Genomic DNA, 16,373 nt, shown 5'->3' with positions numbered 1-16,373 from the left:
AAGAATATAAAGTATTGAGCAAAAAATAAATAAACAAACGCAAATCTCAAAAAATTTATTTTTGAGAAATAAAATCGTATTTTGCTAACAAAAATAAAGAACTGCAAAGGGAAAATTAAGTTGAGAAATAAAAATTTTATTTACAAAAAAAAAAAATAAATAAAATAACTGCAAATAAAAATTAAGCAGTGCAAAAAAAAACAAAATATCTGCAATTAAAAAAAAAGCTATATATATTTGCAAAACATTTTTTCTAGCATTGCCTTTACAAAACCCATCCAGTCAATTGCAATGCTCATTTTGATAAGCTTATTAGTCAACTGTGAGGTTGTGTTGCTGTTTTCTCTTTGCACTTCACATTTTTAATTTTCCATTTTCAGTTTTTTATTTTTGTAAGCAAAATAAATTTTTATTTTACAAAAATTTATTTTGGCTTTGCAATTTTTAGAGATTTGCATTTATTTATTAATTTTTTGCTTAATACTTTATTTTTTTTGTTTGCAAAACTACCAAGTATATATTATGAAGGTAAATCAGCTTCATATATATGGCCCTACATTGACTCCATGGCGCCAATAGGGGGAGTGCGCTTTTTAAAATACCAGCTTCAGAAACCTCAGTCAGCTGCAAGAGTAAAAGAAGTTTCTTCTGCTGTGGTACAGCGACACAACTGGAAATAGCATGGCAGAGAATCATTGACCTATCAGCCTGGTGATTGGGGTGGTTCTTTTTTTCCTCAAAAAGTGGACCTTTTTGCAGTTATTCGCCTCATTTTCTATATTTGTGAGATGAAAATACTGCATTTAGTGACATTTTAAGCACTATTTTAGCTTGTCGAATGGTCATCATAACCACACTTTTGATGTAAGATTTAGAATAAAGGAATATGAATAAATACGCATTTTTTAAATACAATTTTATTAAAAAAACAAGACTGTTAAAGTTTTAAAACTGTAGCCTATTGTGTCATTACTAGGCAAATAACTTTCCTCAGTCAGAATTTGGCCATTTGAAACATAAAAATGTAAATAATAATAATAATAATAATAATAATAATAATAATAATGTAGATTATCCTCTTTTGTAAGTACATTTGAAATATTAAGGATAACCACAATAGCCAACTTAATTTTAATTTGGGCCACTTCTGGTGTTTCACACCTTTTTATTGGTAGCCTAATTTTAGTTTCAAGAATAAGGTTTTTTTTCCATTTAAAAACAATACAGTGGCGAAAAATGACCGACTATATTTACGTCAGATTGTGTGGTTTCTTGTTGGATTCATGAAAGGTTGCATTAGACAGTCCAAAGAATTCTGCTTTGTCTTAATGACTTTTTCAATGTGTAATTTTACTATTTATGATGACATAGCAATCAAAATAGGACAAACCCCTTACTTTTGTCAGTAAGGGGTGGGTCACTTGATCCACCTCACACCCCCTGGCTACGGGCCTGCATATAGTGGTGTGTTATAACCGTTCGTTTATTAGCCCATGTATTATCCGAAGCAGAAAAACGCTTGGACAGCAAAAGTGTACAATTATCTCCCCCCCACAATTTAATTAATATATATATATATATATATATATATATATATATATATATATATATATATATATATATATATATATATATATATATATATATATATATATAAGGAAGTGATAAGGAACTACGAAATAAGGAACTACGAAAAAAGTAGGCTGCTAAAAAATATAAACGGTTTCACTATGAATAGCTTAAATAATACGGTGTTACAAATGCGCCGGTACAAATGAGTCAATATTAAGGAACTGCTGGTAACATTGGTTAATCAATTGTGACTTTGATATGTCTGTTTACATTTGCTGAAGGTCATTAACGGTCAAGGCTGAAACAGGTGCGTCTTCGCCAGAACAGGGAAACTTCTAGAAGAGAACAGGAGGGCGCGCGCTTGAGTTGTACATTTGCAAGATGTCCTGACTGGAAATGAAGTAGGTAGGCTAATTGATAGATTATACAGGATTATTTTCTGCATAGAGAATTTCCAACTAATTAGGGTTATTTCCAGCATAGAGAATTACCAACTAAGCGGCCACCTCCATCAAATGTACCACCTCCTTTTAACAAAAATCTGGTAGGCAGTCATGAATCATGACCGACAAAAGCAAAGTTTAACACATATATTTATATTTATGTGCAAAGTGTAGCACATGTATTTAATTACATTTAATCTTAACCTTTTAAAAATAACAATATACTTGATAAGATTACAAGAATCATGGAAAGTGTTTGTTTCAAGTAGCAAAATTTTCACGAGGACGCCCTCATTTTGAGCCAGGAAAAACCCGGTTATAGATTAAACAGTAACTATTACCAGATAGTCGTTCGGATGACATTAAGAATATAGGTCTATAGACTATTTCAATGTGATTTCATTGGCCCATGATCTATTCCTGCTTGTTGTTAAACTATTTCAGAACTGTAACAAGAGGCAATTCAATTATAACTTGGTGTTAAAACCGCAATCATAACATTATTTATCAATAGGCGGACCTTATTGGATTCTCAGAAGCTATGAAAATAAAAAAAAAAATGTAAAACAGGAAATACGTTAGAACTATTGTTAACATCCCTTAAAATGGTCTATAGACTATGTAATAAAAATATTTATTTAATGTGAGACTTAAAAACGTGCTTTAAATAGATCAATGCTAACATGACTGCTTCATATGGCTTTTGATAGAACGCTTTCAAAGCAGCTCGGACATTTTTAATCCGTATTCCGTTGAGATTTTGTTCATTATTAATCAGCCTTACGTAATGATGAATGACTTTCCTCAAATACCACGGTCAGATTTCTCATTATTATTTCCCATGTATAGATGGGCTATAACTTTCCAGAGAATCGCATTGTAATTCAATACAAGCTGTGTATATTAACAGCCCAACTTTTTACTTGCTTGAGCTTTCTTCTAACAGAGTTATGTACAAAAAGGTAAACTAATATGATGATTCAGCCCTTACCGAAAGGAAATAACAACACATTGGTTTCAAATTGTCAAACCAATACCACAATTAATGCACCACATTTTAAATAAACTTCAAAATTTATTAGACATGTTTCTTGCTCTCTGTACTAGTAATTATTGTCTATGTTACATAAATTGAATTAATAAGACTTTTCTTCAAAAGAATTCCCACAAGAGTGTGGCATGGTGCAACAGAAAAGCCCAGTGTTTGGTTTTTAACACATTCAAAACATTTCCAGAGTCATTCCCCCTTTCTTCATACGTGTGGTCCAGATCAGGGGAGTCTGAAGGGTCTTCACAAGCTCAGGATGTAGAGTCTGTTGAACTTGCCAGGTGCTGGTTAATCAAAGAAAAGTCCAAGAATGTAAAACGTAAGCTATAAGATCACAACAACACTGATTCATATCAAAAGGGCCAAAAACAAAAGTGAGTTAGTAAAAATATATCTTGATTTTTGGCACTAATCAAGTTGAGACAGCATAATAGTTAACATTAATCACCCCAACTAATCGCTAGACCAACAAGCAAAGGCATAGATACGCCAGAGAACAACGGCAGTGATATATGTTGCCTGTCTTTTCCGAAGCTCTTCCTCAGAGTGTAAAGTGGCCACAAATTTACTGTCAAAATGGCTTGCACCTTTATATAGATCAAAAGTTGGACGGAGAGAATGGTTAATAAGATAAGCGTTTGGTGAATATGAAGGAACCAAACAGTGATCGTCTTTCATACATTCCCATGCTTGCAAAGTTAGCTGCGGAAATCTTGAACTCTTCAAACCCTGCGACACGGTTGACTCCAGCCAAGGCAAAATGGGCGAACACAGAAAAACGAAACGAAACCGTTTTACTAAAATAAAATATAAAAATAATTTAGAGCCCAAAAAACAAACAAACAAAAACAAAATGGATGGCATTCCGAGGTCTAAGTTTCACCTTAAACATTTTACATCAAACCCCCTAACAGAACAACCCAATGGCAATAATGCAACAGTGGTGTTTGTGTGAGTACATATGAACACACATGTATCTCAGTTCAAACAGAGTACATTCTCTGCAAATATGAGTGTATTAGTTTTTGAGATCCTGAATGCATTAGCATGCAGCGTGTCCACCGTTAGATTCCGTTCTCTTGTCGGTGTTACATTGTCCCGAGAGCTTCTCCGAAACGGATCTTCTGGCCCGCTTGCAAGTTAAAAGTAAAATCCCGTGGAGCTTCGAATAACAGTACTATAGTGGAGCCCAAGTTAAACTCGCCCAAGTGCTCTCCCTTTCTCATGCTTATGCCTTCTTGATTGTTGTTTGTTACATAGCTGAAGTCATTGTAGGTGCCTTTGTTATAACGGGGGTTGTTGGTGCGAAGCTCCTAAAAAAACAGAAACAAACAAAAACAGCTTGTTAATATGAAAGCACACAAAAGAAATCAGTACAAACCTTTTATGCTGTTTCCACCTGGCATTAACAAGCATTCAAGGAACGTCTAAAACAGTGTTTCTCAACCACGTTCCTGGAGGACTACCAAGACTGCATGTTTTGGATGTCTCCTCTGTCTGTCACACCCATTGCAGGTCTTTCAGACTATGCTAATGAGCTGATGATCTGAATCAGGTGTGTTTGGTTAAGGAGACATAAAAAATATGCAGTGCTGGTGGTCCTCCAGGAACGTGGTTGAGAAACACTGGTCTAGAATGGTGATGTGGTGTTGAGACGCAGGTTCTCTTCACTCTCTACGTTATTCCAAGTAATTTTTTCAGAAAAACCAGTGCATTAAATTTGTGTCATACCTTTTATATTTTTGAAAGCACACAGCTTCAGAATTCTTACTCAAAATGAGCAAGTCTATGATGGCAAAAACAGCAGACTCAAGTTCAACATGAACAAGCAAAATGGCGGGTAACATTTGCAAATGAATCCATAGTTAAGGAGCTTGAACCTTTCAGAAAAGACATGAGTGGGGAATTTGGTTGACATTTGGTTGAGAGACATTTTCTTTTATATTGGCATGCGCTATATCACTATCACAGATGTGTTCAATGCAGTTAGGCGAGTTTATTCTTCAATGAACAAAACTATATTACGCAGTTTCCATGGGGTGGGAAAACAAGCAAATAAAAAGACGACAATGGCAGCTATATGTTTCTATCAAATATGCGATTTAGACTTGCACACAATATAGAAATATTGCATAAAACATTTGTGAATAAAGCAGCGTTTCCATCCAATGAGTCAAAGAGAACAAAAACGTCACTTCCTGATAAACTGGCGGCAAATATCAAAAAGAAAAATGAAAGTCGATGCGGTAGGAAATGCCACTAATATTTTTTATTATATAAAATATGATTAGAGCCTCAGATGAAAATAAAATGCAATGATTGTATGGTGGCTTTTGGAGCTACGGTACCGTTCTTTTGAGCTCAGCTGCTTAAGACAGTTCTGGAAGATAATAATAAGAAACCACTTTGATGACAGACTTTGCCTGAGGGATTTAAAAATAACCAAAACAACATTTCAGATGTTTTACAACGTGCTTGGTCAACTAGTTTTTCCATTAAGTGAAGTTTATTTATAAACTAATTCTGACAGGATCACGTGCTTAGGATTGTTCTCAGCTGTTCCCGCATCAGCTCATGATTTATTCTCCAATCAGATGATTCCTTACTCATTATATGTAGAGTTTTTCTTATCTCAATATCTTCGTCCTGAAGAATCCACCCTCCCAGCCCTTTCCAGATGGGCGACACGGCGGCCCAGTGATTAGCACTGTTGCCTCACAGCAAGAATGTCTCCAGTTAAAGTCCCTACTAAACCCGATGACATTTCTCTGCGGAGTTTGCTCGTTCTCTTCATACTCGTGTGGGTTTTCCCCAGGTTCTCCAGTTTCCTCCCAGTCCAAAAACTGTAAATTGAACACGCAAAATTGATACCATTGCCAAGCTCTTAGCGAGTACACCTCTCCTCAGTCATCCATATCCGTCATTTAGCTAGAAATAAGCCAGGGGGAGTTAATCGAGATCTGCCCGAGCTAAAAGTTCCCTCTCGTCCTGCAAACGGGAGGGAGCCCAGGGCTCGAGGATCTCATAAGCTCAAGGCTCTCTCCTGGTACAACATGCCAAACAAGCTTTATTATCAATCATCACCTACAGTATGTGTGAACTCTTGAAAGCTATCACATCGCAGCCATTTTTGTCATCACATGATCTCTTAAAACAAAATCACATGACACTTTTGTTCACTAAATAGTGTTAACTGCTCTTTACTCACTGCACAAAGGAAACAGGCTGAACTTGAAGTTAACTTCATTTAAAAACAAAGATATTATTTCAATATTTAAATAAATTCAAATTTGCACTACATTGCAGCATCCTCAGGTTACAAAAGTGTTAAGGGTTATTCAACTGCAATCATGAAATTTTCATAAAGCTACATCTTGCATAGTTTAACACTCTTTGAATTAAACATGCTTCTTTCGAATTGGAGTCAAAAACATCTGAAGCAGTAAGAGAAACCTAACAAATGTGCAAAGCAGGGAACCAGGATTGAGAGCCACTGGTTTACTGTAACCGTTTAAAAGCCTTTGACCCCATAAGCATTTACAGAGTTATTTTTTTGCTAAATAATTAAAACCTCATTTACACTGGTATTGGATTGACAAAAAAAAATTCATCTTAATGGCAGGTGCAAACAAGGCCTTAAAATCCTATACTATCCCCCTAAATCTGGTACTTAAAACAGATGGGGAACATCTCCATTCATTTAATATGACTACAATCCAAATCCATTAGATTATAGAGAAAGCATGCCTTTTAAGACATGCATTATTATCAAATAAGCAGGGTCAACACTCATCATGTCAGAATACGACAGGTGACATGATCGTCTACTCTCAAACACTCATCTCACCCATTAACCCACATTGTTACACAAGCCTGCTAGATTCTAGTGGTCCAATTGTGATGCGTTAGAAATGAGGCCAAATCCACCCTTAGTGGAATAGCTCAATATTCTACTAATGCTGAAAACCCACAAATGGGGTTTGGCAGGAAATATATCATAAGAGTAATTCTGTTATTATTCTGCAGTTGTATGACCTATGATCAAATCACACTTGAAAAAGAAACTGGTATGATGCCATTTGGAACTAGTTAACCTAGGTCATTCTAACCTCCAGGTACAGTAAATGGAATCAGAGGTCAAGTTCACCTTTCATTATACTACTCCTCTAACCGGGGTTAACAATTAACCATGGTGTTCATGCACTGATGATGCACTGATCATTCTTAAACTACAGGTTATTATTTGCATATTTGAGATGTCATGGAGTGAACGTACATACATGCTTGATTAAACACTGTAATTGTATATATACACGCTTTCTATAATCCTCATGTTATAGAATTTACTTTCCTCACTATAAAGGTCATAATAGACACATCAATAGACATTTTCGGTCCCTATTTGACACTAAAATGCCTGTTTATAAGTTGTGTCCCAAATGATGCACTTTATACAACAGTATAAATGGATTTATGCACTCAACCACCTAGAGTATGAACTTTATAGGCAAGTGTGTCATTTATCATAGGAAACTGAAAGTATGTAATTAAAGACATTCTGCATATACACTCACCGGCCACTTTATTAGGTACACCTGTCCAACTGCTGCAACTGTTGATGCAATTTGGCATCAACAATCTTGAAAGCATGGATCCATCCTGCCTTGTATTAAAGGTTCAGGCTGCTGGTGGTGTAATGGCACACTTTGGGCCCATCAGTACCAATTGTGCATTGTGTCAACACCACATGACCACACCCTTTATGACCACACCATCTTCTGATGGCTACTTCCAGCAGAATGCCATAAACGCACCATGCCATAAAGCATGAATCATCTCAGACTGGGTTCTTGAACATGACAATGAGTTCACTTTACTCAAATGGCCTCCACATTCACCAGACCTCAATCCAATAGAGCACCTTTGGCATGTGGTGGAACAAGAGATTCGCATCATGGATGTGCAGCTAACAAATCTGCAGCAACTGCGTGCTGCTATCATGTCAATATGGAGCAAAATCTCTAAGGAATATTTCCAGTACCTTGTTGAATCTATGCTACGAATGACTAAGGCAGTTCTGAAGGCAAAAGGGGGTCCAACCCAGTACTGGTAAGGTGTACCTAATAAAGTGGCCGGTGAGAGAACTTTCGTTAAATAAACACAATAAGGTATTTAAAGTGCACTTTTCCTATTTGAATTTTCAGTGAACATACTAACTGCAACATTTAAACATTTATAAAACCAGAATAGAAGAGTGCGTAATTACGTGACAGTCCAAAGCACGTCAACGGGAGACATGCTTTGGACTGTCACGTATTTACACACATAGGAGACACTTGATAAGCTGTCGGTTGCTAAGCATCTAGCATGAACATTCTGAAACCTCCCTGTTTCACACAGCACGGCTAACACTGCAATACTGTCTTAACAACACAAAAGCAGATGTATTTTTACCTAGATAAAAACAGTTTAGCACAATGTTTAGCACAATTACATCCTAAGATTCAGAGCATTGTGAAAATGCTTAATAAAAAAAAAAGGATCTGTAGTTTATGAAGTGTGAAATTACTTGCCAAATGCTGACTGGAGGAGAACAGCAAAATGCATAACCTTTCAAAGTATAGTAGGAAGGTCAACACTTGTGCACTATAAAGTTTCAGCCTTGTCTAGGGTCTCCACTATTCATCTTTAGATGCTGTGACCAACAAATCGCCTTTATACTTATTTAATCTAGTCGCCTATCTCTATTAATCCACAAACACGAGCAGTAATCAACACCTATTGGGTCTATAATTTAGATGTCATTTTTCTTAAATGGATAGTTCACCCCAAAATGGAAATTTAGTCACTATTTACTCATCCTTGATGGTGGTTTCAAATCTTTAAATTTCCTTTATTCAGTTAAACACTAAAAAAAGATGTTTTAAAGAAAAAACCTGCAACCACTGACATCCATATAGGAAAAGTCAGTGGAGTCAGTGGTTTGAGGTTTTCAGTTTCCTCAAAAAAAAAAAAAATCAGATTGTGTTCAACAGAAGACAGAAAATAAAACCGGTTTGAAACAAAAAGGGGTAAATGATGACAGTTTCAGTTTTGGGTGAACTTCCCTTTTTAACCATAAAGAGTTAACACAACATATGGACTGTATTGCAAGTTCTCTGAAGCCACACAAAAGCTTTGAGTGAAAAAAGAGCTGCTCAATATTAGGAAAATATACAATATTGTTGTTTAGTATTCCAATAAAGATATATCTTGTGATGGTACATTTCCCTTGACAGATGATATTTTTATTGACTATTTTTTAAATCATTTATTAAATCATTTATTTAATTACATCCAATTCAGCATAATAATAAAAAACCTCATGGTGCAAACATTCAGACAATTAATGAGTGATCTTGTCTCTACACCCTTCATTAGTTTTTATTTGGCTCCATGTTCAGTTTTGGGTCAATCTAGCCAAAAGGGGAACATCCCCAACTGGGGAGGCACATATAAAGTTGGTGGACTGGTCGAATCAGCATAAACAACCTATGCATGCAATGCAGATTCTTGGCACATAAAATAATTCTAATCTAAATTAATCAAACTGCACTGCGACAGATATTGTATATAGAATTATCGCAACATCTACACGTTTTTGATATATTGTGCAGCCCTAGTGTAAGGATAGACAATCGTAATTATATTTAAGTGCTGATCTTGCCAGACACATCTAGAGGAAGAAAAAGTACTTAAACTCCCCTTAGTTACTTAAGGGAACATTTCCTCCACCCCATTTTTCTTATTTCAGCTTAGTGTTGTCATGATTACTGGTTAATGTAAACCATTGTAAATTTTCTGATGATAAGTATTTTCTTAAATATTCATTAGCATTAAAATAGTGACTGGTTATCGTGATTTATTTGTTTTATTTTTTTTTTTAAGATTTAATTTTGGCATTTTAGCCTTTATTAAGTGGATAGGACAGTATTTTAGACAGGAAGCAAAGTGGAAGAGAGAGAGCGGGTAGGGATGGGAAATGTCCTCGAGCCGGAATACGAACTCAGGACGCCCTCAAGTGCTGTTGCACCATATGTCAGCGCACTAACAGCTAGGCTACTGCGCCGACAATTATCGTAATGTTTGACTTGGTTTAAATCCTGTAACATTGTGATTAGCTAATCGCGAAAGACTGAAAAACTAAAACATGGATCCTAGTGAAGTTTAAGTGTATGTTTAACAACAATACCTTGAAACAGAAAAAAAACTAAACACATGAAATAATAAAGACATTCTACAAGTAAACAAACCTAACACACAGGGATTTATTTTTAGGTTGTTTGTCACAAAATTGTATAAAGCTGCAAATTTCAGTTGTTGTTGTTGAAGGAATATGTGTGTGTGACATTTATTTTTTATTTTTTTCAGGTATTAGCATAACATTCAGGTTTTAACAGACCCATGATAATATTGATAATCGTGATCATTTTGTTAAGTATGATAATGATATGAATTTTTTATAGGATTACATATCTATTTTAGCTGATAATTTCTTTCAATAAACAAAGATTCAGTAGTCAAAGCCGAGAAGATTCCTTTAAAGCTCCAAACCAGCAGCATTCAAACAGTGCACGTCTACAAATTCCCTGACATTTAAAAGTACATTTCAGCCCTGCTGGACAAGCCGTCTGCTGTGAGCAATGTTCCTGTTTTCAAGCAGTCTAAGGTGTTGTGCAGAGTTTAAAGAACAGTCTGCTGTTGATTCTTCATGGTGTGCTACTTGCTCCCATGAGCTTGTCAAAGCCACCAGATGCCTGCTTTAAAAATAGCTGCAGCATAAAAATGGCTCAACAAACAGCTGGATGCTATGAACTAGATCTTGCACAAGCACAATATTTCTAATCCAACAGCTATTAACCTTTTTTTGGAGCGGGAGGATCAGCCTAGGAGCCTCAAGATACGCAGAAGTGCATAATTTTACAGTCAAAATCAGGACAACGGTTATTTAGTTAATTAGTATATATCAAAAAACTATTTTGTCACCCATAAATTTCTAAACAGCCATGTTTAATCACTGGAGTCGAACTGTACAGATTTAACACTGAATAGCAGTTTACACCACCCACAACTAGATATTAACCCTCACGTGGCTGTTTTTCTTGGTTTTTTATTTATTTATACACTTATATATACCGGGCTCAGCATAATTGAATGTTCAGTGATTGAATATGGGTAATATATATTGGTGCATTTGAACAAAACAGATTTATTAAACAGAAATATTTATTAAAATAATAATTTAGTCACAGAACATCTTTAGAAATTGAATACATTTAAATTCATGCAAAATATTGGCAAAAAAAAATAATAATTAAAACTACAACATTTCAACAATACTGAATATATTTTTGTTTCTCTTGATTTTTGCTATTTTTGAAAATTTTATTTAATATTTTTCACTAACATATAAATTTGGGCTACTAATTTTTGAACCATTATTGTAAGTTATTTGGTTAGATAAGCTCCAGATTTGGTTAAGTACTGACTAAACTAATGTATATGCACAAATACACTATTGTAAAGCATCCTATAGAAAATATGAATCTAAATGAGATTTGTGTGGGTGTACTCATATATGCTGAGCACTGTTATTGTGTTAATTACTGAATTTGCTGTTTCAAAACTATTAAACATTCTTAAACATAAGAGTATCTTTAATAACAAATAGTAAATGTTTTATTAGCATTTATATACATCATTTACCGTTGGCTTTTTATTTGAAAACACCCAATAAACAATTTATGTAAATTCCACTTTGCCAGATATAAGGCATCGAATAAACCAAATGAAAACGGAGGAAAAATAATGATGAACAACATACAAGCGATGTTGCAGCAGCTGATAGACATTAGTTGATATTAAAACTGCTAAGTTTATAGTACAAATTGATGAGGATTATTTTATATAGTGCAGGGATGGGATGTGTAAAAATCCTGTTGATATTTAGAAATATTGCTGTATCGTTTGCTAATATAAATGCACAATTTTTTTTCATATTTTACAATGTTTTTTCTACCCCTATGAAGATAATTACCAACCAAATACCCTTTATAAGAGAATTTGTTTCTAGGTTAGTGTATGAAAGATGATTTATTTTGCAATCCAACATATATTGTTTTTATTAAATTATAAAAAACAGCTTCACAGTTTAAGAAATCGTATATTATTATGTGTTTTTAAATGTAAGTAATTATATTTATTTAGGGAGCATATGGGCGGTCAAATGAGATGTTCGGGGGCATGGTTGATTTGACATAAAAGCGTTTGGTTTGAGCTTGATTCCGCGGCTCTGCCTCTGGCTGCATCAGGCAGTCCTCTGCGCATGCCCAGGCTCCAATTTCAACATTTTTTTGCGATAGTTTGTACCAGTCATGAAGCATTTTGCATTCAAAGCATTTAATAGAAAAATGCGCCATCACGTCAGCCATATTTTTCACAGTCATTGGAGCCAGTATTATCTTTTTGATTAACTTTATCTCATTGGAGTGCAGTTTAATTACCAGAATTTCTACAAAGTGTGTTGTATACTGTAAACTCGCATACCTTTTTGGTCACATCCATAACGCATGTTCATTTTTCTCATTTAAAGTATAAAAAATGTTTACAGATTGATTTTTTTCTGATCCCATAACTCTCTGGTTAGTTGTTTTAGAAAAAATAAACGAATGTTTCAATATAATGTTAACATATACTTGCTCTGTGTATTTGTTTTGCATTTTTACTGCAAACATTACATCCTTACTGCTGGAATTGCTCATATGTAAAGCTTTATAGGGTAAACACTGGAGGGAACTTCCTTTAAACATTAATTCAAACACAACAGCAACATGAGCAATTTAAGCACAGCAGCAAGCTTGTTAAAAAAAAAGCCTGCGGAGTTCTAACCTTGTCAAAATAGATGCGTATAGATCCCACATTTGTCGCTCCTACAGCGGTGAGTGAGAAGAAGCCATGCGTCCACTCCCCACTCAAGACCACCCGCTCATTATGGCAAAAAAGTTCCTTGATCCAGCGCGCGACTCCTGGGTTCACTGACATCAGAGCACCTGTAATAAAACACAACGCAACCACATGGCGTGCTTCAGTTATGCAAGCATTCACTGATAGTATGGCCATCAGATTAGAAAAGCTGCTTATAACTGAAGCCTATAAGACCCAAGGCCCGGCTGATAAATCTTTTTTTAACAACGATTCATGTTTTTAGAAACCACAGCAAAACTGAGGGAGAACATAAAATGGCGCTGACCTGGGAAGTGGCGTCTGTGTGCAACCCTCCAGTCTGTAGGCGAGTGGAAGCAGTGGTAATCGCCCGGAGCCAGATAAATCACACAGTGAAACAATTCATTGCCCTCTTTAGTGACCAGGGCGTCCTGGAATGTTCCAGGGTCATCCTCATCTGAAGAACACAAATAAAAAAAGAAAATTTTTAATAATCTTTATGACCGACACATACTGAAAAAATGTACATTTATTAACCAAATGCTATTTAATAACCATTTTTAAAATCATTTATTCATGTAATGATCATGATAATACAGCGAGTAAAATAAGTCACATTTTTTCTGATAAATACTTTTCTAAAGGTGCAGCGGAAATGAAATTCTACCAGATTTTGATAACATCATTCATATAAATAAACCAAAACTATTTTTTTCAGCTGCTGACTGAGCTTTCCATGTCTTTTTACACCTCCCTTTCTTCGTGTGTTCAATAGTTTTTCCTGCTGTTATTTCTAAACTAATTAGTTCATTTTCTTTGCAGGATATGGACTACGATGGTGGTTACTGACATCTGGTGAAAATTTCGAGTCTGCGGCACCTTTAGTATGATGAGATTCTGAGAAAAAAATACGTGTTCAATATTTACCCGCTGTAAAGTAAATCAGACAATAAAAATCTAAATTAGGCTAAAGCTGCCAAGGTGCAAACATTCATAGTTTAAAAACACAATAAGTGACTGAAAACCTTGGCAAATGTTTCTATTCTTAAGCCCCGGTCAAATCACACGAATGTGTCAAAATTTAGGCATGATTTCCTTGACATAGGGTGTCGTGGGGATTCGTAAATGACAAATTGGCATCGTGACAAGATTCAATCGTTTCTTCTCGTGTAATGTGGCACAGTTCACAACAATCGATACCATGCCTGCGACGCTTCACGACACCATCACAGAAAGTCTAGCATGTTTAATTTTTTTCTTGTTTTTCATGAGGAGTTCTGTGCACACTGTGCAATAGGAGCACATCATTTCTTGGTTATATCAGTGGGTGCTGCCGTTAATGCGCCGGTCAGGTAATCAAAAAATAGGCTGCATACTTATAAGTGGGTCAATGGTAGAGAAGTAAAGCAAACTTTAACTACCTTTTCTAAAATATTAAGGTGTTTTTAGCAATTTCATCAGACAGACTGGCACAAATATACAGACATCTGCATTCTGAGTTCTCTCATCCTTCAAACAGAGTTTGTTCTTCCGAGGTAATCTGTGAACATGTTCAGGGCTGCGAATACATTGCAAAAGCATTTCCTGCTTATTCAAATTTGTCATTAACAGTGAAAACAATTTAATACAGGCTTCTCTAAAACTGTGAATATTTCAGTGTAATTTTATTTATTCTAGAGTATTGTTTTATTTAACAAACCAACACAATCTCATGGCAATTCGTGTTTTGGCTCATATAGCGGACTTGTTTTGAAGCTCATCACCTCAAATGTTATTTGTTATTCTTGTTTATAGATAACTGACAAACAAAAACTACATTAAAATTAAGATACAAATTATAGCAAACGAAATTAGTTTCAAAAATATATTTTTTCCAAGAAAAATACACAAATTATTTTTTTAATTTGTTTCGCTCTGAGGAAAATAAAGATTTAATGAATGCTTCACTGTGATTGTATCACAAATCTCATTTACAGTATATATTTGCTATTTTTTTTAGCATGCCATTATTTTTAAGATTATGTCTTAAGCATCTGATTTTTCCTTATGTGCTTTCATTTTCTCCGTCTTACTCGTGGCAAGTTCAGGCGAAGGACTGTTTAATAAGAAAACCTGGCAGGAAATATACATTTAGATTTCATATCCTAATATTAAAAAAGGAGTCACAAGTTTGATCCTATCCATGTCATAAGGAATGCCCTTAAATAATGTAGTTATTAGTTGTCAGCAAGCATCAGTGTTTATTGAGATTAAAATAAGATTTTTAAAAATGAAATTGAAATAAGAAATATTGTAATAGCAACACTTGTGACTACTCTGGGAAATAACGCTCGTCATAGACGTCACAGGATGACTGATTGTGAAGGAACGTTTAGTTTGGCACATTTGTTACCCACGACAACTCAAGATTTTAATCAATGAAAAGAAATAGCATAATCTGATAGTGACTTTCGTAACTGACAATAAAAATTATGTGACCTGACCAGGGCTTTATTCAATCCCTACTGTTAGTTTTCCCACTCCCGCCATTAGTATTTATTTTCTTTGTTCTGTTTTGAGGCACTAGACTCAAATTTGGACCAATCTAGTCAATAATATAATAGCACCTGTTACTTAATGTATATACACCTTCTGGGGAGGTGGGTGTCAAGATACCTATACATGCAACACTCAAATGCTTGGCATATAAAATAGTTTTAATCCACCATACCTCAATGCAATCTAGATATTGCTTATACTTTTATTCTGATAATGTTTTTTGGTCAGTATTATTGTGTTGCCTTAGACACAAGAAACTTTACAGCTTCTTCTTTTTTAATCGGAAAAGCGGATTAAAGCAGTTTGTAGCATGGCGTCAACTCTCTTGTGGGCACAACTTGCAAACTACAGTGAATTTGTTGACCTCATCTTTACCCCCATTTCCTTTGAGCATTAAATACTTCTAATTAAATACTTAAGACCATAATTTAGCAGATGCTAGCATCAATTGGCTACACTGACCTTATGTCATTTGTATGCCTATTTTTTTTTTGTGGAGCTTTCAGTTTGAGAGGTGAAGAACAGATAGCATTCATATCATCTGAAGTACAAGACCAAACATTAAAACTTAAATTGGGGAAACTATTAAAAGATTCATTTTTTAATCGATTTAACAAAATGTCAAATGAAATTATGAGTTTCCATTATGGCATTCTTAACCCCTGGTTAACAGAGTCCTGGGCTTTCTTGTTTCACATTTCTCCCTGCTTATATTTGAGCTTAGAATAAAATTAAATCATGGCCATTCATAAGCTAATGTTTCACACTATGTAATTTGAAACCCTAACATC

The 16,373-nt window shown here is 35.0% G+C and overlaps 1 protein-coding gene across 5 annotated transcripts in view; it reads right to left on the bottom strand.

Annotated features, from left to right (window-relative positions):
- Positions 1-3,070: 3,070 nt before the first annotated feature.
- pisd (phosphatidylserine decarboxylase) overlaps positions 3,071-16,373 on the bottom strand; it is a 54,281-nt gene continuing 40,978 nt past the window's right edge. For all 5 annotated transcript variants that reach the window (XM_056458591.1, XM_056458589.1, XM_056458587.1 and 2 more), the window contains exons 6-8: positions 13,352-13,501; positions 12,991-13,151; positions 3,071-4,376 (exon numbers count right to left, since the gene is read on the bottom strand). In XM_056458591.1, the coding sequence (XP_056314566.1) occupies positions 4,152-4,376; positions 12,991-13,151; positions 13,352-13,501 (536 nt within the window). In that variant the 3' untranslated portion in view covers positions 3,071-4,151. The remainder of the gene's footprint in view (positions 4,377-12,990; positions 13,152-13,351; positions 13,502-16,373) is intronic.

Source organism: Danio aesculapii, chromosome 5 (assembly GCF_903798145.1).
Source record: "Danio aesculapii chromosome 5, fDanAes4.1, whole genome shotgun sequence".
Lineage (NCBI taxonomy): Eukaryota > Metazoa > Chordata > Actinopteri > Cypriniformes > Danionidae > Danio > Danio aesculapii.
This window is presented reverse-complemented; position numbering and strand designations above follow the sequence as displayed.